The sequence below is a fragment of the Branchiostoma lanceolatum genome, chromosome 7 (genome assembly GCF_035083965.1).
Source record: "Branchiostoma lanceolatum isolate klBraLanc5 chromosome 7, klBraLanc5.hap2, whole genome shotgun sequence".
Classification (NCBI taxonomy): domain Eukaryota; kingdom Metazoa; phylum Chordata; class Leptocardii; order Amphioxiformes; family Branchiostomatidae; genus Branchiostoma; species Branchiostoma lanceolatum.
Window position 1 is genome coordinate 9,779,918 of NC_089728.1, and position 23,907 is coordinate 9,803,824.

At 42.4% G+C, this 23,907-nt stretch overlaps 1 protein-coding gene across 1 annotated transcript in view; it reads left to right on the plus strand.

Annotated features, from left to right (window-relative positions):
* The window catches only part of LOC136439119 (cysteine-rich venom protein-like), a 43,693-nt gene that overhangs the window by 17,126 nt on the left and 2,660 nt on the right, over positions 1-23,907 (plus strand). Inside the window, exons 3-7 of the mRNA XM_066434316.1 lie at positions 7,964-8,049; positions 19,930-20,021; positions 21,869-21,892; positions 23,173-23,265; positions 23,745-23,858. Coding sequence (XP_066290413.1) covers positions 7,964-8,049; positions 19,930-20,021; positions 21,869-21,892; positions 23,173-23,265; positions 23,745-23,858 — 409 coding nt within the window. The remainder of the gene's footprint in view (positions 1-7,963; positions 8,050-19,929; positions 20,022-21,868; positions 21,893-23,172; positions 23,266-23,744; positions 23,859-23,907) is intronic.

Here is a 23,907-nt window from a genome sequence, read left to right on the forward strand (position 1 = left end):
ATAATGTCAACAAAATGCGCCTTAAGATGCACAGCAAATATTCTATACTCAACGTCTATCGTTGGCCAATCACATCATACATTACAGGTGGCGCTGAGGCGTTCAAAAACAAGGAGTACTAACGTTACTAGACTATCGACTGTTTCACACTCTGCCGCACCGTGTTTGATAAACCGCCCCATCAGTTTTGTCGGGTGCAGAATATATCAATCACTATTGCCAAACGGTCTCCAGGAAGGTCAGAACGGCTCTGTAAATGTCCAGATGATGTAGAGATCATTTATACAGTCAGTTTGACGTTTTGGAATCATACATTACGTCTGGTGCCTTTTCGTTCACTTCGTCAAATGGAGAACACATTTTGCTTTTTACGCGAACGCCACTGCAGTCAATGATCATGATTTCCACGCTTTCTTACACTTAATATTTCAAACACATTCCTCGTTGAATCACACAAATCATCTACTTCTGAGGACCACACGTCTTCGCTGTTGAAAAGATGCCAGCACTAATTCATCACCAACTCAAGTGATTGCATATCGCCTGTTGCACATTAGTGGTAAATGGTAGGAAAATGGCACCAATCAGAAAGATAGCACGCAAGCAATATCAAAACGCCGACTGAACTAGATCAGTCAAGAAACTGTGTACACCTCTGGGGAAACATTACGCTTCTCCTGGTGATCTTCCTTTGTAGTAAACGGGACGCCCATCCGCTAGCTATGGCCCATCATCATTTACGAGAATTAGACACATTCATTCAGCACGTTGTGTCAGCGACCTTTCGATAGATAAACGAGATCCGCTTTCCGATATAAGGCTGCCACCTTTACACGCTTCCTATGAAGCTATTTTTCATGGAATCTAATCATCCGCAATCCTACAGTCTCCTACTTCAGTTTCCAGTGTTCATGGATATCCTATTGTGTAAGCATTTCTTCTGTGTTTTGCTCTAAAACAGCCATCGTCTAGAGAATATCATGAGCATGCTTTCATTATCTTAAAACCTGTTCGTATCTATAAAGCTAAGTCGACATGCCATATGCATCTCTAAACATTCTCGTCAGCCTGGTCGCACGGAAAAGCGTGTGGTGTTATACCTGAATATTTAAAAACACGAGCTGTTTGCGATTCATCGTTATTTGACACCGTCCTCCGAAAAGCACGTCTAAAATAAAGTAGGTGCTGGATAAAGAAGAGTCTAAATAACTGGAGAACGGGATCGTGACTTGAATACGTTAGCACAAGAGCGTGGCGTTAAGAAGTGCTGCGGCCCAACGTATTGCACTTATGAGTAAATATACGACCTTGTAGAACTCTAACTAAAACTAAGTTAGCTTTCTAAAGCAACGTGACTGATGTGAGCCATGTGAGGATTTCCACCTTTTCATAGACGTAAAATAGAGCAAGACTGGAGTTGTGCTGATAAATTTCAGTGGCATTGGCACTACAATGTGTATGAGCACATAACAGTCGTAACTTTTTAGCTCAGGAGAACGGGACTGTATAAAAATGTCACTTCCCAAACCGTGTCCGACATGGTAAGAGCATTTCGCGCGTATCTACTTACAAAGCCTTTTTACGACGGCTTTTTATCATTCCTAATCGGCATATAATTTTCAAAACGCTTTCACTTAGTTTGATAACATTCTTTCAGGACGATGTACATTGCTGGTTATGCTTGCTTGGTGAAATGATAAACGGATGGCCAAGTTGTGCGCAACTATATATGCTTAGAATTTATCTTACCCTCTTAGACTATGAAATATTCATAATCTGTCTAAAATGCATACTAGTATATTGATGTCCGTACCTGGCAAGTTTTTCTAAGAGCGGTCTGAATGAACTACAAATCAATCCTAGACCATGTGACGAATTTTCCCCCGAAGTTATTTAGACCAAGGCTGATTAGACCGTTCGTCTTCTCCAAATGACTTCAGTAAGTCTGAGGAAAGTTCCGCTCCTCTCCGAGCCTGTGTGGCTACACGCTCCTCTCCGAGCCTGTGTGGCTACACGCTCCTCTCCGAGCCTGTGTGGCTACACGCTCCTCTCCGAGCATGTGTGGCTACACGCTCCTCTCCGAGCCTGTGTGGCTACACGCTCCTCTCCGAGCATGTGTGGCTACACGCTCCTCTCCGAGCCTGTGTGGCTACACGTTCCTCTCCGAGCCTGTGTGGCTACACGCTCCTCTCCGAGCCTGTGTGGCTACACGCTCCTCTCCGAGCCTGTGTGGCTACACGCTCCTCTCCGAGCCTGTGTGGCTACACGCTCCTCTCCGAGCCTGTGTGGCTACACGCTCCTCTCAGAGCCTGTGTGGCTACACGCTCCTCTCAGAGCCTGTGTGGCTACAAGTCGCTACTGAGCCTCGCCGAAGATGTAGCAGCGGTGGGGAATTAAAGAAGAGGGCTCATCGTTCAAAGTCTCACACTGGCAGCCACTACTTGCACGCGTGCACACAGAATATCAAGTAACGATAATGTATTCTACAGGTTACTATCTTTTACCCATTCCGAAATGTTCGCGATTATTTTCTTCCACATTGCTACTTGTACCTTATCAGGAATTTGTTATCTCTTATCGTTCATACGGTGCTCAAGCACCCATGCTGTAAACTTTATGGCTTTTGGCGAAGCCATGGATATAGGAAACTGTAAATGTGCTGATGTGAATCTACGCTCTGGAGTTTGTCATCACTCGTATTTTGTTCAACTGCATTGCAGTGTAGTTTTGTGATACTGTCCAAGCGTGTTCAATTGATGTGCATGTGCCCAATCTTGACATAAGCTAGGCTTCTAGCGTCCGAGAAATAAGGCGGTAACTTGTATTTCTTCACAGGCGTTTCTTACAGTCCGAGCACGTTCAAGATTACAGATATCTGTGCTGGAAGAAGAAGAACAAATAAAGAAAACAAATGGCTAGAGTCTGTCTGTAACAAAGTTAAACTTAGTTTTTCAAACTTCGGCCACGACTACACATTAAATTTCCAAAGCCAAGTTGCAGATTAGCCTGGCCCGGGGGTCACCCCATGGTAACGTCCAGTTTTGCAGCTGTAACAAGTTTCCTTCTGGAAGTATCGATAGAACGCGATGAGATCTACAAGTTGACATTCGATATCGGAACAACCATTCCCCTCGTTTGTTCATCCGTCAGCCCGTCAGAACTAGATCCAATAACGATACCTCTGCTCGGGCAATGGCCGTGGGATTTGGAGTGGCGCCTTCCCGGAGAGTGTGAAATATCCAGGAAGAAGTGTTCGGTGATGTGAAATCAATTCGCACGGTGCAATCAGCTGGATCATAAGCGATCCTGGTCGGAGCCCGCTCTTGACATTTCAGACTTAACAGATAGCATCCCTGGTTACATATCAGTGCTTACGATGCAGTTTTCTGACATCCAATGGATTTTAAGGAGAATAAAGTGTAGTTTCGACACCTGGTTTTGTCCAGTTGCCTTGAATAAGATAAAGAAAGGTGCGAGTTGCCAATGTTAAACAAAATACCATGTTTTACTATCTTACAACTAAATTTTGACAATATGCACAGCGCATCTTGGTAAATGCTTTTAATGTGACGATAGTCTTCACTACCATATTACTTATTCCATAAGCAATATTCCCTTTCCTTTTATTTTCCATACTTGATCAGCAACAACGCAACTCAGGCGTGGCAAGTACGATGAAACAAATACATCAACATTGCCGTAAATACTAATCCCGCCGTCTCTTTAAAGTATGGTCATGATTAAGCCCTTATCTAACAAGCAATGCTCAAACCTCCCGCTCCACATAGCAATCATCACATCTCAAACCAGACATTTTCAGGTAATGACCGCACCTCTTGCGTAAACGCCGATGTGTCAGATAAATCTTCCGAATCCTAAACGGCGGCAACATGTCTCTACTTTAACTGGGAGTTCACCGGTGCGTATGATGCGTGAAGTGACGTGAAATTAGAAACCTCTTATCTGTTCTATGGAAAAAATGATAAGTGCATTGAAAGAAAATGTGACATTGGAGAATTGATAAGTGCGTTGAAAGATAATATGAATTCAGAACAATCATAAGTGCTTTGAGGGAGAATATTGCATGATTTTTCGTGCAAAGCCAATCTACATAAAGCGACACGGCTACGTTCACACCTATAAAGCTCTTATCAAAGGATTGCAGGCAAGCTTCGCTGCAATATAGACAGACGATAAGGGTACAGTTTTCTAACAAATACGAAGAAAGTTCAGCTTTTGCACTTCAACACCAAAATGAATTCTGATTATGAAAACGGATTTTAGGAGACACGTGCTATAAGATCTATCCTCAAAGTTGTGTGGAAGGAGAGTTGAAATGGCGGTCAGCCAGAGAACGAGGAGAGAAATATTGGGGCTGACCAGGACGTAGTGACGAGCCACCAGTACTGGACGTTGGATCCTGGTCTGCGTACCCCATTCATATCATTCATAACAGTAAATTCTAACTCAGAAGTAACTTTTTGGAACCATCCAAGAATTCATTATTGCGGTCTAACGCATAGCGTGTTTGGTCTTATAAATCTATATGCGTGGTGGTCGACGGTAGAACATAATGTCATAAATAAACTGGAAGTATCTTCGGTTTACGGTCTCTTCGTGCGCACACCTTATAAAACAGCTTAGTGCCTTAAGCATCACAGATTTGTAACATCGTGTGTGCGTCAGCCCTGCACTTTTACTTTAATAGTGTACACCAGCACGACAGTAAATTACAGTTGAGTCTATATTCCAACTCTAATACTAACCCGCCGCAGTTGGTTTGTGTTTCATTTCAATTCAGCACAATTAGATAGCAATTCTGTATTATTATGATATTGCTGGTTATCCAAGGTTGTTATGACGACTAACACAATGAAGATGTGAAACTAAAGGTAGAAATATGAATCTTCTGTTTCATGTCATCATGATCATTATGCTCATTGAAGCAATTCAACTGAAAGATAATTCTTATTCGCATGCTTATATTTGTGTATTTTATTGGCAGATACGCAAAAGCGCCTGTCAGCTATCTGATGTTTCGGCAACTCTGTAGACATGCCCGTCCCATGAACTATTGCAAAGTGTGGAAAATATGATTTTCATATTCAGACAGTCTGCCGTATTGGCAACAAAATCCTCAACATCAGTCACAATCGACCAGTCAAAGTCCGAGTTGAGCCCTCTCGCGACGGGATCAATGTCGGTTATCGTATATCCTGCACGCCGCGCACTGTCAACAGTCGGCTTTGATGATGCTATGCCTTTGAAGGGTCATGTGAGGGTCGGAAAACAACGAGCTAAAGGGTGAAAAATGGCTCTGTCAAACTTGTGCAATATTTGTTCTCCTGGTCGCACGTCTGTGTGGACATTTGTGGAGTATTACTTTATGATCTAGTTGTATGAATCGTCAAGTTCGATGTGACACTGCAAGTTTCGCAACATGGTTTTCTTTTTCATGTTAAATCGCGTCGGGGAACAGTAAAATATGGCAGCATGGTTATAACTCTTTAAATCGCTTGTCAAACATTTGAGAGATGTTCTTCCCAAAGCTATGACGCATATGATAATTTTTCATCGTAGCATCTTGAATGATGATGCCCATGACCATCTGCACATGCATTTAGCCCAGCGCGTGCTGTCCATCATTGGACATTTTTAACCCGATCAATGTCAAAACGATACTTTTAAAAAGGGCTTTCGGTTGACGTCGTGCAGGATGGTGTCCATCAATGTCTGGAGATGCCCTAACCCCGGTTCATTTTTGGACTATTTGGACTATTTGAACTCCGAAGTCATTTTTCAGCTCTGTGAATAAATCTGGTACCTGTGCCGCAATCTTACCAGAATGCTTTTCCGAAGTTCTGACCAAGAGGTTTGAAGACCCCTTCTCCAAAGACCTGGTCATTCCAAACCACGATATATAAGCATTCGGTTCCACAAAGACTACCTGATAACTTCTGTGATAGTCACTTCTAGGTATCTCAGGATCTGGTCTTTAAGCATGATGTCTTTCCCCCCTTAAGTGTGATGTCCTACCTCCCATCCCTTTAAGTATGATGCCCGACGTCCTCTCGCTTTAAGTATAATGTCCTATCATCCCTTAAGCATGATGTCCTATCCTCTTAAATGTTATGTCCTTATATTCCTTAACTCTGTCCTCTACTCTAATGCTTTGGTCCCATATCCAATCCAGGGCCCTGCCGGGCAGCTTGTGGGAACGAAAAATATGATACCAAAGACAACAAAAGACACAAAACGTAGAAAAATTACATATATTGTGTATTTTCTTGATATGCATTTATCATTTGTCTTTTTCACAAACGGATTGGAAATGTGACCGAAGCATAAGCAGGGCACCTGTAGAAGTTCTATAATATCAATCTTCTGTCAGTCCGATCCTAACAAACATCAGGACTTCATTCGGAAGGTCCCTACATTGCGTCGTATATCATGAGGGACACTCAGCAGAGGCACTCAAAGCAGGCATGAAATGTAATGACACCGATAAATCGAATACTTCTACTATGTTCAAACTAAGAAAACGGAAATCTTACTATACACGTTAAATCACCGTCGTAGCAAGTTTGTTAGAAAGCTGTGAACCTCGATTCATTGTATCAAAATATAAAAACATGACCCCTTTTACTTCCTCCTGCAAGGCATCGCTGAGTCGTTCAAGTTTATCTTTCTAAGATAACTATTCTCTGGCATTTTCCGTTTCCCGCTGGGTTTTACGATGGATTGCCGCAGGCAAAACGGCCATTAGAAACGCCACGAAGCAGCGGCGTAGCAGTAAACCATCGAGGAAATAACTCAAGTCTATGCAGGTTTGGCTTGCAGCATGCCCAAATCTCCGGGCTTCGGTGGTTTTCGTGCCGGGCGCCATAGGGGTCTGAACAATGTGATGCATTACTATCCCCCTAGGTGTTGTATTATCGTGGCTTAAAACGCTAACAGGGAACCCTGGAGATAATTTTGTTGCCGTCGTAGCGGGGGCGAGAGAACAATTTATGACGGCAGAAATGATAGGATCATATGAGTGGAAAACGATAACTAATTACCTGACGAAGTCATCAATTTTGTTTCTCTCTCTTGGACATTTTCAGTCAGAAAATGCTGTAGAAGTGTAAGAAGATAAAGAACAAATCTTTTTACGTTTTGTATGTTTTGTTGTCTTTTAGTGCTTAAACATCGTGCATCATATGACAATTATATTGGCAAGGGTCACACAAATCCAGTTTGTTCGCCCAACGGCCGCCGTCTGATAGAAGCAGGTTTCGCGCCATACCACACCGGTGCCATACATAGTTCTAAAACTCACCTTTATACTTAGGGCCTCTCCTCCATGACAGTTACCTTGTGCAATTTCAGCCGGAAACCGGGCCAGTTTCCAAGTCAGAGAAAGATTTGTCATTTTGTCTGAAAATGAAAATGGAAATTGGTGTACGTTATAATAAGTGGTCTGGCAAACCTCCAGTTTATAATTGTATACATTCCTGCCGTTGCTGTAAGACTGTTTTTCATTCCTGGTAAGGAGCGTTACCTATCATCTTTTAGGTACCACGTTTACGTATACGTACTGTGCTACACCAATCAACTCGGATTTTACTAACATCGTTGAACCTCCTCCCCGTGACATTAAGTTCAAGTTTCCCTCTGTAATGCTGCATAGTTAAGCTACGCAAACTTTCCGTGACATGACCACGTTGTATTTCAGGTTTCTGTGCGGAGAAACTTGTGAGAAGAGTTGAAATTCCCGGTCTGATCTCGGTGTGTGATGACTTCTGCCGGGTTTGCCCTTTGACACCATACCATAAAGCACCGCGCGAAAATCAACAGAATTTATGATCATTGGTCGGTTGTACCGCCACTCCACCTTTTCAATGGTCTGGTATAAACGATAACGACATTTTAATAAACGGACAACTTCACATGTAGTGTTTTCTTCTTATTTTCTCTGTAGGTTGTCTGGGCTGAGACGAACCGAGTTGGCTGCGGCGTGATGGAATGTGACGGCTTCACTATCATCGTCTGCAACTATGGACCCATGTGAGTCTGCCAAGGAATTAACATCATCAAGCTAGCCCATAAAAGATAACTTGTTTATCGTAAATGTTTAAAATGACAGCACAACAGCATGTTATAGAAAAAAAAACCTATCAATGATATATATCGATGTGACTGTTAAAAAGTTATATTCAGCGGAGTACTGTCTCCCATTCACACATATGACAATGTATTTGAAAATATTGCATTCGGATGTGGGTACATATAAATTTAGCCTTGTTCCTCTGAATAATACCTCCTGGTTTTCCCCCCGTCACCCATTTTACCCATGAGCATTCACGAGAACGGAGAAAACACATATCGGTCCTCACAGCGTAGCTAGACTTTGTTGGGAACATATTACATGTATTAGTAGAGACGAAACTGGTTCTTGATTTTTCTCTGAAGTCAAGGCCCGTTCAATACTCCTCAATGTTCTTGGAGAATTGGGTTATTAGTCAAAGACATCCGCTGTGAGTGGGTGAGCTTTATAGGGTTCGATAAGCTTTGCCGCACCGTATCGTTTTCCCTTATCCCATTCTTCACAGACCGTGCTGCTGTGAAATTGGATTTTGATTTCGATTTTTCTCTCTACCCATGCACGTTTCCGCTTTTAGAATGTTGCACTTTATAGTGAGATGTTCTCAATTTCACATCCAGATGAATCCCCAGATTCCATCTTTTGATCGAATCGTTCAAAGAGTTTGCTGGGGCTTTGAATCTGATTGAATTTGTAACTGATGGGATCCGATTGTGAACTTTCGGACAATGACGGCCACTTTCCTTTCCGTAGATTAAATTCTGGGGCCTCAATGTCACAAATTTGGAATGACGGTAGTGGCGTATTAACCAGTCTCTTATAAGCCAACAATAATCTTCATCCCAGACGCAAATGAAATATATTTCATGTGCATTAACGTATCATCATTTACGTTTTCGACGCCAAAATATCCGTTAGTTTCTTGTGATTAATTTCAACTGGGTACCCACAACCGTCAACACTTCAGTATACAAATGGCTTCTCTAGGACATCCTTGAAGCTCGCCCACTGAGTTACTCCCTTTGTGGTGATATTCTGTGTGTTTAGAAAGAGCCTTTCTCGGAAAAGGTCGATCAGTGAGGGTGAAGTTGGTCCTTTCATGTTCTCGGCGTTTCCGTGCCTCCTGTCGGGCAAGGTCATAGAGCGTCTTCAATGGGTTTGGTCCCAGCAGGGGGTGAAGTGAAGACATGAAACTCAGTCCATCGATATCTCAGGTGCGGTCCACACTTGAAAGGAAATATACCGCAGGACATCACTCTGAATTGAAGCGGGTTCTTTCCTTCGTATGTGAAATTACTGTAGATAACATGTAAATTAATATCTATTGGGAACCCAAAATACCTTCTGCCAAAGACAATGTGTTCGTTATACTATAGCTATATGCTATCGTTATACTATATGCTCAGGAGACAAGGACGGATCGGCATGGGAGCTCATTATCTCAAAGCTTCGGTGTAGGGTGATGAACCCTAGGAAACATAGAAGCCAAAGGCGAACCAGTCGTTTCGCTTTGCTGTTGGCTGCATACAAGTGTTACAGATGAAGGTGGTACTTGACGGACTAAGGTCTGAGGTCAAGTTGAGGAATGTTACTAGATAGTCACTTTATATGGATAACAATTTTCCGTATATCATATGCCTGAGTCATGGGAAAAATCAGGATCAAATAAAAGTTACAGATGTTACACTTTTTGTGTAATATTGCACGATATCTGTCTAGAAAATGTCTGTCCCGGAAATCTGGATGGATTCTACGTAAAAGTGTAGCGAATATTCGGTGTACAAATAAAATTCGACAGTAATGAAGATTAAATGGTTGGGACTGCCTCAGTATTTGGTTAAGCATAAATCAGACCGTCTGATAAATGAAGCAATCGTTTAATGAACGAAACGATTCTATTATTAATGGCAATCTAATGACTAAATTGTCAAATATGCATTGCTAAACATTGTAAAGACTAGATCATTTGAATTAAACTGAAATCTGATAATTGAAACATAGTTAGACGGGCAAAATGAATTAATGCGCCTGTCGTCGAAATAAAGAAAATTTCGTATCCCCAATTACAAAATATCTGTGATGAAACGGCGGAAACGGAGTTATTTGTCATGAAATCTCATGTAAACTAAGGTGTAGAGCAAGAATATAGATGATATTTTACACACAATGATAGATCGTTCAGTCAACTCCTCCGTATGGCTAAAGAAAGGCGACAAAACACAGTTTACCAACTTACCTACCCCCTTATCTTTCCATGTTAGCGAGCTTTTTTCCTGTTATAAATACTCTATCATCCGTCTTCCTACTCCACCTGCAGGAGCTAACCGACAATCGCATCACGATGTCACCGATAGTCTCATACATACCGTAGAACAGGGACAAGAGAACCAATTAAAGTGGAAGATAATGAGTACCGGTGGGATGTTTGTAACGAGGTGACAATACCCTGTTGCACCGTTTTGACACCAATGGTGAATATTGAAATTATCTTTGTACCCGCTAGACTTTATCATATTCAGGGCGTCTGTGTAAAGAATGGAGGAGTTCGGATCCCGTGTCGAAGATGGATGGAGTTCCACCAAGACGCCACTTTGTCTGAAAAGGCTTTACGTAAAAACTAACTCATGGGATTCACGAGAGATAAGAACGCTGTGCTGATGCTGAAAAGTAAACTTGAGGGTCTGCCACAAGTGCTCTGCTGTAATAGGATGTAATGAATATTGTCTGCGTGACATTATCGGCGATATCCCTGTGGCCGCTATACATGCAACAGTATATGGGGGATAAATGTGAGTGCGTTTGAGATTGATTGAACTGGATTCAGACCAAAGGTCCTAACCAACCCTTCTTTTCCCTGCAGCATCTACAATGCCTATAATTGGTTTATGTCTCTGTATGAATAATCAGAACTTAATAGCTCGATGTTCAAGTAAATGATAGCAAGGCAAGAAGGAAAAAATTGTACAGCTAAGCTTGACTATCATATTTTATAAGCACACCGACCACTGACAAAATGTAGCTATTTCTGATAGTTCACGCGTAACTTTATTCTATAAATGCCTTAAAGTTTTATGCGGGCAGAATTTTCTCTCTTCTATGTGATTTGCCATTTAAGCAAACGCACTTGTACATTACTATCGATGCCAATATTCCTGTCCTTTTAACAAATATCAAAGATTCCAAAGTATTTCCTCTCAAATGCCGCACATGTGGCAGGTAACTGACGTAACTATTAATCTTAGCTGTTTAGTAATAGTTATACTTTATATAGGACATATCTTGTGCTCATTACAGTTGTAACGTCGACGTCACAGCACATGTTGTAAAGTCAAAGCACGACTTTATCATCTAGATGTCGTCTGTTTTGAGTTTTGAGAGAGAAGAAAGTTAGAAGCTAAGACGACTGTCAAAATCCCGCCCGGAGTAGTAATATGAACCCAAAATGAAATGGATACACTTGTACTCTATCTTCTTTATGAGAATAGCACAAGGCATTATGATTCTTAGGTTCTTTATGAAAGCGAAGCTTTAGAGAGCTTGTGGCAATATAGAGTAGTTCTTGAAGGCTGTATGGATGACGGAACTTGATGTATGACAAATGGACGCGAAACATCGGTTTATAATTACTGTAATAAATGATACATCAAACAGACAATATTGCGCAAACATAATCCACTAGTTTTTCTCACACAGATTCTAGTATATATACTATTGAATGGCACCAATTTTTCGGCTATGCGGATTTTTTCTTCTTCTTAATATTCCTTTATTAAAAGTACTAGTAAAAACATGAAGTTCCTAAGAATTGTGCAATTCACTCCGAGGTCTCTTTTTGCACCTGACCGTCATCTGAAATTCATATTCTGATATTATCGTCAGACGTCGACATTGGAAAAGTAAGTGATCCCGAACCTTTTTGTAAAGTTCACGGCACTAAACCAGCCAGATGCATACATCCTCACGATGAGAGGACAGAGCGGGTTATCTGACCTATACGGACTGGCATCCACAATGAGAACCTTCGTTGCCAAAGCTTTGGTGAGCCGGTCTCTGGAATATATTGCTCTCCCGTAAGCCATTTGCGAAATGCCGTTGCGAGGCAGATACTTTTGAATGATCACAGAGATTACGATGGTAACAGGTGACTTGAAGGATGTGAAATATCCGGTTGGGTGAGAGGTAGAGATGCTTTCCTGGCCACTGAACTGACAATTTCTATCAGTCTTCCAACCGCTGAAGCTGAGTGCAATAACTTTGATCTTAGTTCAGGACCCTGTGATAAGTCATGCCTAGCTGGAGGTTAAACGGACGTACTTTACGAGACAGAGACTATGCCTCAAGCACACTTTCCCATCGGTCTAGCGAGGATAGATACGCCAATGGGAAATCGTTTTCCCGATCTTGTGAGTTCCTGTAATTCCCCCATGCATAAGGTCGTGCCCAAGGGAATATTGACTGCTGTGATGGACTATATTTCCCAAGAATCTTTTTAAGGCCTCGTTCTTTCCAATCGATCGACTAGACGTCGCTTTACGGTGAATGTAAAGGTCCTTTCTGTTTGAAAAGGGCGGTGTGAATTTTTCCCCCATAAAAGAGGGAGCAGAATTTTGAATTCCTCTGTGCTAAACCGTGATGCGTGGTCTCGATTCCCCAAACTGTGGAAAGCTGTTTTTACTGCCTTTAATTGTTATGGAGGATATATTTTCCGCAGCGTTTGTGTGTGCCAACAAAATAACGAACTAAGGGGAAAAACGGATTTTCATGATTTTGACCATGTAGGTAGCTTAGCTAGATGAACGTTTGCATAATTAATAAGAAAATTCCATCAGTTTTGTCAATGTATCTGTTGTCCCAGACATGCTATGGTCTTGACGCTTGGATGGCAAATAGGTTTTGACATCAGAACAAAGTGGTGAAGGTTTGGGCCCACTAGCACTAACTTCAGGAACTACAGGGGCGTTTTGTTTTTGTCAAAATATTCCAAAGAGGATAACTGAAGAAAGGAATTACGGGTTTCCATCATTTTGGGCATGCAGGTAGCTTGGCCAGAGATGTACACAATTAGATGTAAGTTATGCAAATTAAGGTCTTGATTTGCATAAGTAATGAAGAAAAGCTATTATCTCAGTGTTTCCATAATAGGACTTTAATACATGTAACAAACATGTACTTCCACAGCTAATTTGCATAATTGATATGAAAATGTCAGAACCCATTAGTGGTAAACGATGGGAATTTCATACTTTTGACATGTGTGAGTTAGTTGAAGGTGAACTTCACCATGCATAGATTATGTCAATTTGCACTATATATGAGGTCACTGAATTCTAGTTCTTGTCATTGTTTTACCTTTGTGGTGTTGCAAATAACAATAAACTCATCAACGCTGTACATTGCCATAACTACTGGTATTTTTTGTTCGCACGTTTTGTTCCTCAAAACTCTCTTTTTTTCTCTCTGAAGGATCACATGTAACAGGTGTATGGTGATAAACTTAAAACCTTACAACTTAACTCCTTAGGAGAACCTTATCCGTTAAGCCAGACCTGCGGTAGTACCAACAGTGTGTTCGCTGTAAACTTTGATGGATGGCTTGCCTTATGGGAAGTAATGGGAGTCCCGCTTCTCACTTACCAACACTTGCGTCATTACCCCCAGTTATGGTAAAGGTGTTAAGTTGTCTGCTGATGATGAAGTGGGACTCTGTAACTTATCCTGACTTGGGCACCAGCATCCGTCAGAATGCGTGGCTCCTGACAGGAGAGTAATTTAGCAAAATTACCAGACTACAGCTTTTCATTTCATCCTCACACATGTTGCTGGCGCGGTCGATGACACAAACGCGCTGCTTACGCAACAGCGACGTTTCCACTAGTTTAGTGAAGTTGTGAAGGAAATGCCTGCTTTGAAAATGTGTGATGTGATTCTATGTCCAGCGGGAAAATGGTTGTTCCAGGCGATACGTTATGCAGGACACCTCTTAGTGATAAGCAACAGAAAGAAATGATCAAATTTTTGTATCTAACCCTCTTCCGTTACATCATAGCCTTCTGTATGAGTAACACATGTTGATACTGATGCTCATCCTCGTTCACCAGGACCCTTCCGCTCCACGTTACATCGCTCGCAGAAAGGGCCCTGGTAACACGGGATGGCATCCATGGTTATTACGATATCGCCACCAAAACAGCTTCAGCCAATCAGGGGGGTTAAAACCCGTTTGCTTCCTCTCATCGGAAGCAAGCGCGCAAAGAACGCTGGGAAGCTATCAACCAATCAGGTTACGTGTTACTGCTAGCTCATTAATTATTCATGAGCTACAACTGCCGTTTGTCCCAAATAAGGGTTAGCTCATTAACTATTCATGAGCTACAACTGCCGTTTGTCCCAAATAAGGGTTAGCTCATTAATTATTCATCAGCAAGTCTCGTCGACCTGCAAAACCATGGATGCCATCCCGTGTTACCAGGGCCCTTTCTGCGAGCGATGTAACGTGGAGCGGAAGGGTCCTGGTGAACGAGGATGCTGATGCTTAGCGACGGTAGAGATTATTCTGTAACGTTCCCACGAATTTAGCTAGAGCACACCATAGTGGACCCCTACTGTTATCGACAAGTTTTAACATGCTCAAAGAACTTGATATTTCCTCCAACACGGGGCCGACCGAAGACCTGATCTGTGAACTTCGGGCCATTCCAGTATCGTGCAAGCCGGGGTTTATATATACATGAAATATTGAGAAACATCTACAGGAGAAAATTGAAAATCTGGTTTTATGTTCTTCTCCTTGAATAAGATATAATCCCCGCTGCGTGTTCAGCTAGCGTGATGTTCGTGACTCCTAGTGACCTCTGACTGCCAGTCCACGGAGATAACACATGCCATGGTTTATTTTATATACTGTCTATCCTTCACATTCCCCGGGTGACGTAGGAAGTAATCTCTACTCTCTATATCCCTTCCCTAGCTTCCCTTACAGACATAACATTTAGTCCGGGGGTTCAGGAATATGATAAGCGCTCCTCGGAACGGACTGGAAGGGACTCCGCCAAAGCCGACAGGCCCGAAGACACGCGCATGATGTAATCCCTCTCTTGAACCCACTCCGGTGAGCATATAACACACCTGACTGTTTCTCGGAGATATCTTTCATGAAACCCTGTCCACGCTACCCTGAATCCATGCTGTTTCCTGTGTCAAGGAAATGACAGAGATAGCCACATGCTTGTATGAGAAGGGGCCCTATAAGCAGCATAAGACCTTAATGTATTATGATATTGTAAGTACGGCAGCTGCCATCTTGAGGAAAACGCCGTGAAATATGTACATCAACATACCTACAAGGAACGTATTGTTCAAGTCTATAATACCTTCTAGTATCGCGAATTCCACGAATGCAACGTGCTTACCTTTTTCTAAAAGACAACATTGTGAGGTACAAATTGAGAGAATTAGACGTCATTTCAAATGCCCCGGAAAGGCTGGGTTTTTACGGTGTTAGACCAGACGTATTGTCTGATGTGCTTTTCTACCGCGTTATGCAGAACATATATCAGAAACCAAACTTCGAATCGGCTATCTGTGACACATGGAAGAAAAATAACTATTCTTCTTTTGCGGTAATCAACGTAGTCTTCATGATACCACATCTTCTGATTATGATACTACTGACCACGTTCGCACGTCAGACTCAACTGGCCATACCAAAAAAGACTATTTCACCAATGATGTTCTAAATCCCATTGAAGGAGTGTGACCATTATTCTCATACTTTAGGAATAATGTTCTAATTAGGATATGTTCTAGCTTGTCGTTGATACCCCCAGGCGGAAATAACTGTCCAGTATCATACAGCAAAGCACAATAGTAAAGTCCTACTTCTACGTTTGCCTACAGCTATACAACATTTCTGCATGTGGAGCCGCCATACTGGTGGTCGCCGCGTGTATAACATCAGGAATATTTGAAGGGCGTTGGTTGAGTTGAAAATTAAGGTAAAATTGAACCAACGGAGAGGATGGTAACATATCGTATATTTTTGTCCATAACCACAAACAGAAATGTGATTTTATAATGAAATATGTCAGTATATATATATATTTATTGTTAAACTGATGGCATGGTTTGACCCTCAAACTCAAATGACACTTGAACTCAAAACGAGTATCGCATGATCTATCCGAAATAGTACAGTACAACTATTCTGTCTGCAACTTTCCTTCTATGACGTTACATATTTATCATGTATCCATGAACAAATGGCAGGGTCAGGGGGACGTGTCGACATCATACATCACAGCTACACACTACAATAGAAGTCTGCCAATTGACATGCTTTTCCTCTACGCCATGCAGATATCTATGTAACACAGGACTGAAATGAGTTGTGACAGGCACTAATCATATTAAGTGCACATATGATCATATATCTAGATAGAATTGATCCCCGTTTGTCTGAGGGTAACTCTGTTATTTACAAGCCATGCTCCCCTTTCATGTTTGAATAATTAAGCACCCGCGTCTTCCTGTTGTCTTTCAGTGTGCTGCTATCTACGTGCGAAAAACAGCCCCCCTCTCTGGAGCTCATTGGAATGCGCAAATTAGATTTGATTAAGAAACTTGAGGATTTTCGTATGACATAGGATAATACCGATGATAGCAATATGCATTTACTGAATCAACATCATGACTGCGGCATATCACAAGGGAAAAGTGAGTTTCGCCTGACCCATAAGTACCCATTGGATGACATCGTAGATATTTCTGCACGTCGTTATCATGAGTGATCAGTTCTTCGTTGAATTCAAGTAGCCAAGCCAAGAATCACATTCCTATCACGTACACCTCCTTGTCGTCTTTAGGGATATTAGTCCACTCCCCGAGGCGTCTTTACTTATTCACTAGAAAAGACATTAGCTGCCCACACGATAAGTAGTTGTATGTATTGAATCTACACGCAAAGAGGCCTTGAAGATGGCAAAATAAAAATAACCATGTGCTACAATTGTCCCGTTTTGGTGTAAAATGATAAGCTTTCTGTTCCATTGTTTGCTCCACGCCTTGTTCCTATGAGAATAGCCATCAATTCAGCACCAAGGTCGTGACTGTCATCACCTCTAAAGTCAGGAGAAAGCAACTGAGTACGCTGCCTTGTGCACCTTCATTACAAATCATGACAAATTCATGATCACGCCATCCAAATACATCAAACAAAGATGTCACGACATGGCGTTTTGTTTATCCAACGCATATCGCTTCCCCTTCCTTCGAATGAATATATGGAGGGCAAACCTGGCCCTATTCTGATAGGTCACGACAGAAGGTCACTAGGAAAACACAATCATCTTCGGTGAAGATTGCAGGCCCGATGTTTGAAGACGCTGCGAATGATCCACTCAAATCTCGCATATTCGGCTGCCCCTGATCCCCTGCGGGCGAGGCCTTGGAGATTCACCAATCTACAAACCTGAATGCGTATGTCAACATATTCCACCTCTGTGCCGCATCGCGTAACCGCCGAATATCAGCAGAAATATTTGAAATTACTAAAAGCCTCCCTGCAATCATAAAGTTCAAGTGTGGGGGGATTGAGCACCTTTTCCTCGCTAACTCGGCGCCGGAATTTAACACATGATCTCCCATGGGCACTTTGCCCCCCTTGTCCCATGTTGTTAATGCGTGGGGAGGTAGGTCCGGATAGAGGATTGCTGTAGGAAATAAGACATATTGCATGGCGTCATCGCTTTCATACAATGCACAGCAGGGTTTCTGAGCCCACTATTTCTCCTACAACTGTTACCTCTTGTGCAAGGGTTCTATCACTACGTCTTGTACATTTTGGGGGTTCAGACATACAATGTTAGAGAGCCGGTTTATACTTCACACCAATTACAAGTATTTCATCACCTAAACATAACAGATTATAAGCTTGTTGTTTCTAAAAGTTCGGTGAAATCAACAATCTCGCCTCTAAATATTGTGCATGGCATTTTATACCTTTAAAAAGTTGCACCTGTATGATATTGCCTTGAACTAACTTTGAAAGAGAATGCTGACACCTTAAACAAACGTTCCCTTAGGCGTGTTTATGCGCGGCGTTTCAATCCATGTAAGTGCTCAGGTTGATTCGGCCTTTGAAAGGTTATCTGTTGTTCCGACCCTTCGCCTCTGTTCTCCTCCCCATTATTCATTGCCTCTTTAGACATATCAGTTCTGACTTAGTGTGACAAACATGGTGATCTTCCCGCATTTGTATCTCTCTTCAACCTATATCAAAGCAGAGGCGCCCCTCTATGCATATCTAACACACACATATTTTACAGCTCCATACGTGCTTTGACCTATATACCCTTTGAACCGCAGGTGAAAGACAAATAAAAGAGAAATTTTCACCAATTTAGATGTGATCGATAGAGCGGTAATAGCAGTCTTTTCTATAGAAAATTGGGCTGTCACATGAGAATCCATGGATAGTTAATGTTCGGGTAATGTTGACAAAAGTAGCCTGCTCACCACGATAGTAGAGACACGATCAATAGTCTATGTGTTATACACATTCATATCAAACTATCTTCTTGCGGTCTCATCGTTTATATACGTCTTGTTTTCTTGTTCGGAGTGTATGTGTAGGTAGATGTTAGCGCGGCTCCACGATTCTGTCTACGTCTACATCTCACATTACTTGCCTAGAACTCCAGGGGGACTACAGGGAAGTAGCAATTTGGCTAAAAATTTATGATTGATATTCAATCTACCCTACACTAGACAGTCAGAAACATACTGTATGAGCTCGAGGATTTGAACAACGACAATCAGAGGAAAAGTCTCTTTAGCTATGGAATCCCCGGCGTTCGTCTGTCCCACTTATGGCCTGGTCATACCTCAACATTCATGTCACATTTATCTAGCACCTGACCGTGTCGACCCTAACCCTGCCGGACTCGATCGTAAGAAAGGCTAGAGATGACCTTAAAGTGACCGCTCTGTCTGGATAGATAGACAAAACAGGAAAAATACATGCGTTGATTCACTCTGCCGAAATCAGGCCAACTGAGAGAATCAGTGGATCAACATAAATGGGATTTTCAGTAGGCCTGGTTCGGCTATTGACTTTCTGGCCAGATATACAGTCGTCGGTACCCGTAACAATTACAACCCACGAGCAGGGATGGGTTTCACGGAATGTCAGGAATCTATTCAGGGTTACGAGGGCACCATAATTACTTTCCCTCGTATTTTCACCAATCGATAGCTCACATGTTCAATATTGTAAAGAAGGATGGATTTGTAGGCAGGTTAATTTATTAAAGGCCATCTCTGTGCCCGGCTTCCCGTTCTCTACACGTCCTATCCAAGGACAATTCAAGGTCGTTATGAAACTAGATTTGGGCACACTTCAAAAACATATTGATTATAGTCCTAACGTATTATATGCTCATAATGGCCATATTTATTAACAGCGTCGGAGACAGCAGAATCGATGGAAAGCCAGCCGGGATCTAAATCGTGCAGAGGTCTTTAAATTGTGCAAAACACGTTACACCGAATAGCATGTGATCTGCTTGTAATTACTTCGTGAGATTAGCTTTTGCTGATCTCGTAAATAGTGCTCGTATCATATTTCAGGATAATCTTCGATGTGTGGGTTGTAAGTTTCGGGGGAATGATTAGGGAAATAAATCTTTGCAGTGTTTTATCAGTAACTTTACCAAAAACGAACTGGCCCATGGTCCCGGAGAGACACTCACCTCAATCAACACGAGTCATTGACTTCGTGTTGCAGCTAATCATAAGAGGAATCTATCTGCAAATATTGGTGATGAAATAATGTCTTTTTTTTACAGTGGTAATCACCAAGGTGTCCCCCCGTACCAAGTGGGGACAGCCTGTACGAAGTGCGCCAGCGGCGCGGGGTGGTGCGACCACGGACTATGCGGTATGTCTACCTGTCGGTTACTCAGTGAAAGTATTACATGTATGCCCTTTACACACCGTATAGCATATCTGAGAGTACTACAATCATGGTATATGAAACCACAGACGCATCCCTAGTGGTGTATGGTGCCGTTTTTCAAACCAACATAAGTTTATACTAATCGCCCCCAGGGATGGTCTACCGCTAAAGTCTCTACTTTTAGATCTCATTCCATCGAGTGCTTTCAATGTGGTTTCAAGTGTACAGCTACGAAAAATTACGAACCGTACTTGCCCTACTTACCAAGTTGTTGGAAACTTTTCTGCCTACCCAGTGGTATCGAGTGTCAATTTTGTTGTGAAAAAAGTTCTTCAGAGATGTATTTATGTTATCGTCCCTTTCTGTGGCACCCCTGCGTCTCATCCAATCACTCCCTTACCTATATGTCAGTCCTACAAGACTACCATGCACAGATACACAAAGAAAACGGAACCATGGGGAAATCACGGTAGGTACTTGGCTTCACGGTGGCAATCAGAAAGGCAATTGAGAGTAAAGCGAAGTGTTATTAAGAGATGTCTACACGTGATAGAGATGCCGGGACGCCTATGATACAACGTCATTTCTACTCATCTTAAGGCAGTTCTGGTTGTACAATTGTACATCTCGTCTCTGGATGACAAATGGACAATTTGTACAAATGTCATAATTGTACAAACGGCACGATGGGTAATGACGGATCAACGAGTTTTCACCGTAATCATATCATATGTAGAGTTGCCCAACACGTAAGTCATTATTAAAACGCCTATGTTTTATCGCGTAAGAACAGATAAATCTCTCTCTTCTCTCTCTCTAGATCTCTCTCTCTCTCTCTCTCTCTCTCTCTCTCTCTCTCTATATATATATATATATACATTTACATATATATATATATATATATACAAACATTCATTTTTTGCTAATTTTCTCTCCTTGCTACCATTTCAATCGTCATTTTTATACCGCCACCACCGTCAAAACAGTCTGGTTTATTTTTCACATTCGTACGCCAGGTCTATTGATAGAAAGAATAACGTAACCCGTTGATATCTGAAGACCAATGGGTCAACTGATGACACACCCCGGACTGCGCCCTACTGCTCTCTGCAGGGCGGAGTTGAGAGTTGTCCAAGACAATCTCCGTCGTGGAGGTTCATCTCTCCAAGTAATCATGCCAATTTCCTGGGGCACGTCACCCCTATTGGCCTCATCTCCCGACGTCTGGCGCACAGATTAGTCACTTCAGGGTCAAGTGCCCAACATTCGGTCTTCCGGCAGGATAGACTTCGATTTCAGATATGTAGGACTGTCCACAGCGCCGGAGACAAAGTATCCCCACTGTTACTCACTGACGTGTGGAGGGAGATTAGAAATTGCAGTGCGGCAATCAATGCTGATTTAGCCGGACAGACGTCAGGACATGATGCACTGTCAGCAGGGAAGACGCAGCATGTTAAGTTACTGAGGTAGTTTAGCCTTAACGTCCGCCTTCATCCGATAATGGAGAAGAGATAAGGAAGAGCAGAGCCCCTGGCGTCCTGAACTTCAAGAGTTGTCGACATTACGTGCCCAGAACACTAGTAGACTCCAAGATGCATACAAAACACATGGCATGGGCTTAGCATTCCTTTTCTTCTTTTATTGAGCATCAAAGGAAAACCATGTAAGAAAACCAACTTGACGTGTTTCTTCTTACCGTACATGATCTCATACCGTTGGTTTCCATCATGACATTTCAGGTTTTGATAAGCAATTATGTATAGGCCATACTACACGTATTACATGGTTACAGTTTCACCATCTGCGTTCTCTTCTCTTTGTTTCAGTGGATTGCCAAGACGGAGATTGTGGTAAGTAGATTGATTCATAACATTATTGAAACAATTTAAGAATATGCCGTTAGACATATCAAGAATGCATAATAGGATGTCGGGGCTTTTTGAACACCTATTTCATTTCCATAGCGATCTAAGTTAAAAACACTTATCACGGCACATCCTTCCATTGCCTTTTATCATCACATTGCCTTCTATCCTTGAATGGATGTTTTTCTTTGATACGAGTTGCACTGGCGACGTTTAATGCCTCCCAGAATCCCCACTTTGTAGCGCACGAGTTTCTTGTGAAAAACCCACGACCAACATGTAATGGGACAAACCGGAAAAGTCACCATATTCTACACTCGGCCCGTAGAATGATCGGCGTCTCAGCGAATTTAAAAGACGCAAGTACCAGGAAACCGAATATTTATTTCCCATAGAAGGAGGTTGGACAAGGGGGGCAGTGTGAGCTCAATAGTCCGTTAAATCGTCAGAGAGATGACTTTGTGTAGTGAGGGCAAAAAAGTCACGTTGCAAGTAGAAGAAAAACGCCGCTTTACGTCCACGTGATAACATTTCACTCCGAAATACAGACTTTATTTGCAACAGGACTGGCTTTCATCTATGGGTGCGGAGTAAGTTGAGGATCTGCGTGCGAAGAGGCCTGCTTACCAGATCTTAGGCACTTCAAAGACGACCATTTGTACATTTCAACGCATGAACTGAAAATGCAGCTTTCAGACTGGTGGACTTTCAAAAGCGAATACATTACGTATTAGTTATACATTCAAGGTGCAGCACTGGCTAAAATAACATTAGTAGCGAGGCTTACAGTCGACCTATGAGTTGAAGTCAGTCATTTTCCATCCAATTACGCAGACTTTCGCACACCCGACCTTCTGGCCTGGGCTCCGCACCGCATGTCATTTGGACTCGATATTTTTATCTGCACGTAACGGCTTTAACAACTAAGTGGTGGACACCATGAAGGGCTTCCGTTAGAATGCTTGTTTTGAATTTGAAATACACCGTCTCGGAGAGTTGAAGGGTCCCTTGTGTGTCATTACCCCACCTCCCTTCCGCCGTTCTTGGCGGACAGACATGAAAGTTTCCACCTTTACAAGTGAAAGTACTGTTCTAACGAGGGCTTCATGTTGACCTTTCCATGACCTTCATAGGTCACGCCACACGAGAATAAACAGCATTATGGAACTTTGTCCAGACCAAGAGCACGATTTTGTCAGTCTTGTCGGAGTATCCGTTTTATGGGAGCCTTATAGACTTGATATATACATGTTTTCCTGCCCCAGACTGCCCGCTGGTGTGCCAGAACTGCGGTGAGCTGGACACAGACACCTGTACCTGCAGCTGTAAGGACGGCTGGGACGGACTGGACTGTGCAGGTCAGGGGTCGACACATGACTAAGACTAACCACGAGGAATTGCGTGTTTGAAAAGGAAAAGAAAATTCAGGAGGGATGTAAAAAGTATAGATAAAGACATTCGGATAAATCAACAACGAAAATTAAGAGAAGTATACGACAAAACTACAGTGACACATCCACACGCCTGTGCAATTATTTCTGGTCTGTGTGTTACATGTAAAATCGATCAGATAATGTACGTATGCGACACATTCGGAGCAAGTTCTAATCGCAGCAGTAAGCTAGAGAATGTCTTGGCAAAATTTTACATATTCTCTTGTTCTTTGATGGGCGTCTTTATGAGAATATGTTAACTCTCACTTTGCCTTTATATATCTAACACTGAGGACTGAACTGATGACAACATTAACGACCATCTTGTGTGTGCCACGACAATACTACTATTCTTGTGATGTATGAAGGATCACATTGACCACCGTCTTCCCTGTGTCCCACAGATCTGTGTAACAACACGTATGCCGGCTGCTATGAGAACCCGGGTTACCCGCAGGCCGCCTGCGGTAGGTTATCCATGCTGCAGACCGGCTGCAGGGAGATGTGTGGGTACTGCGGTAAGTGGAGATGTGTGGGTACTGCGGTAAGTGGAGATGTGTGGGTACT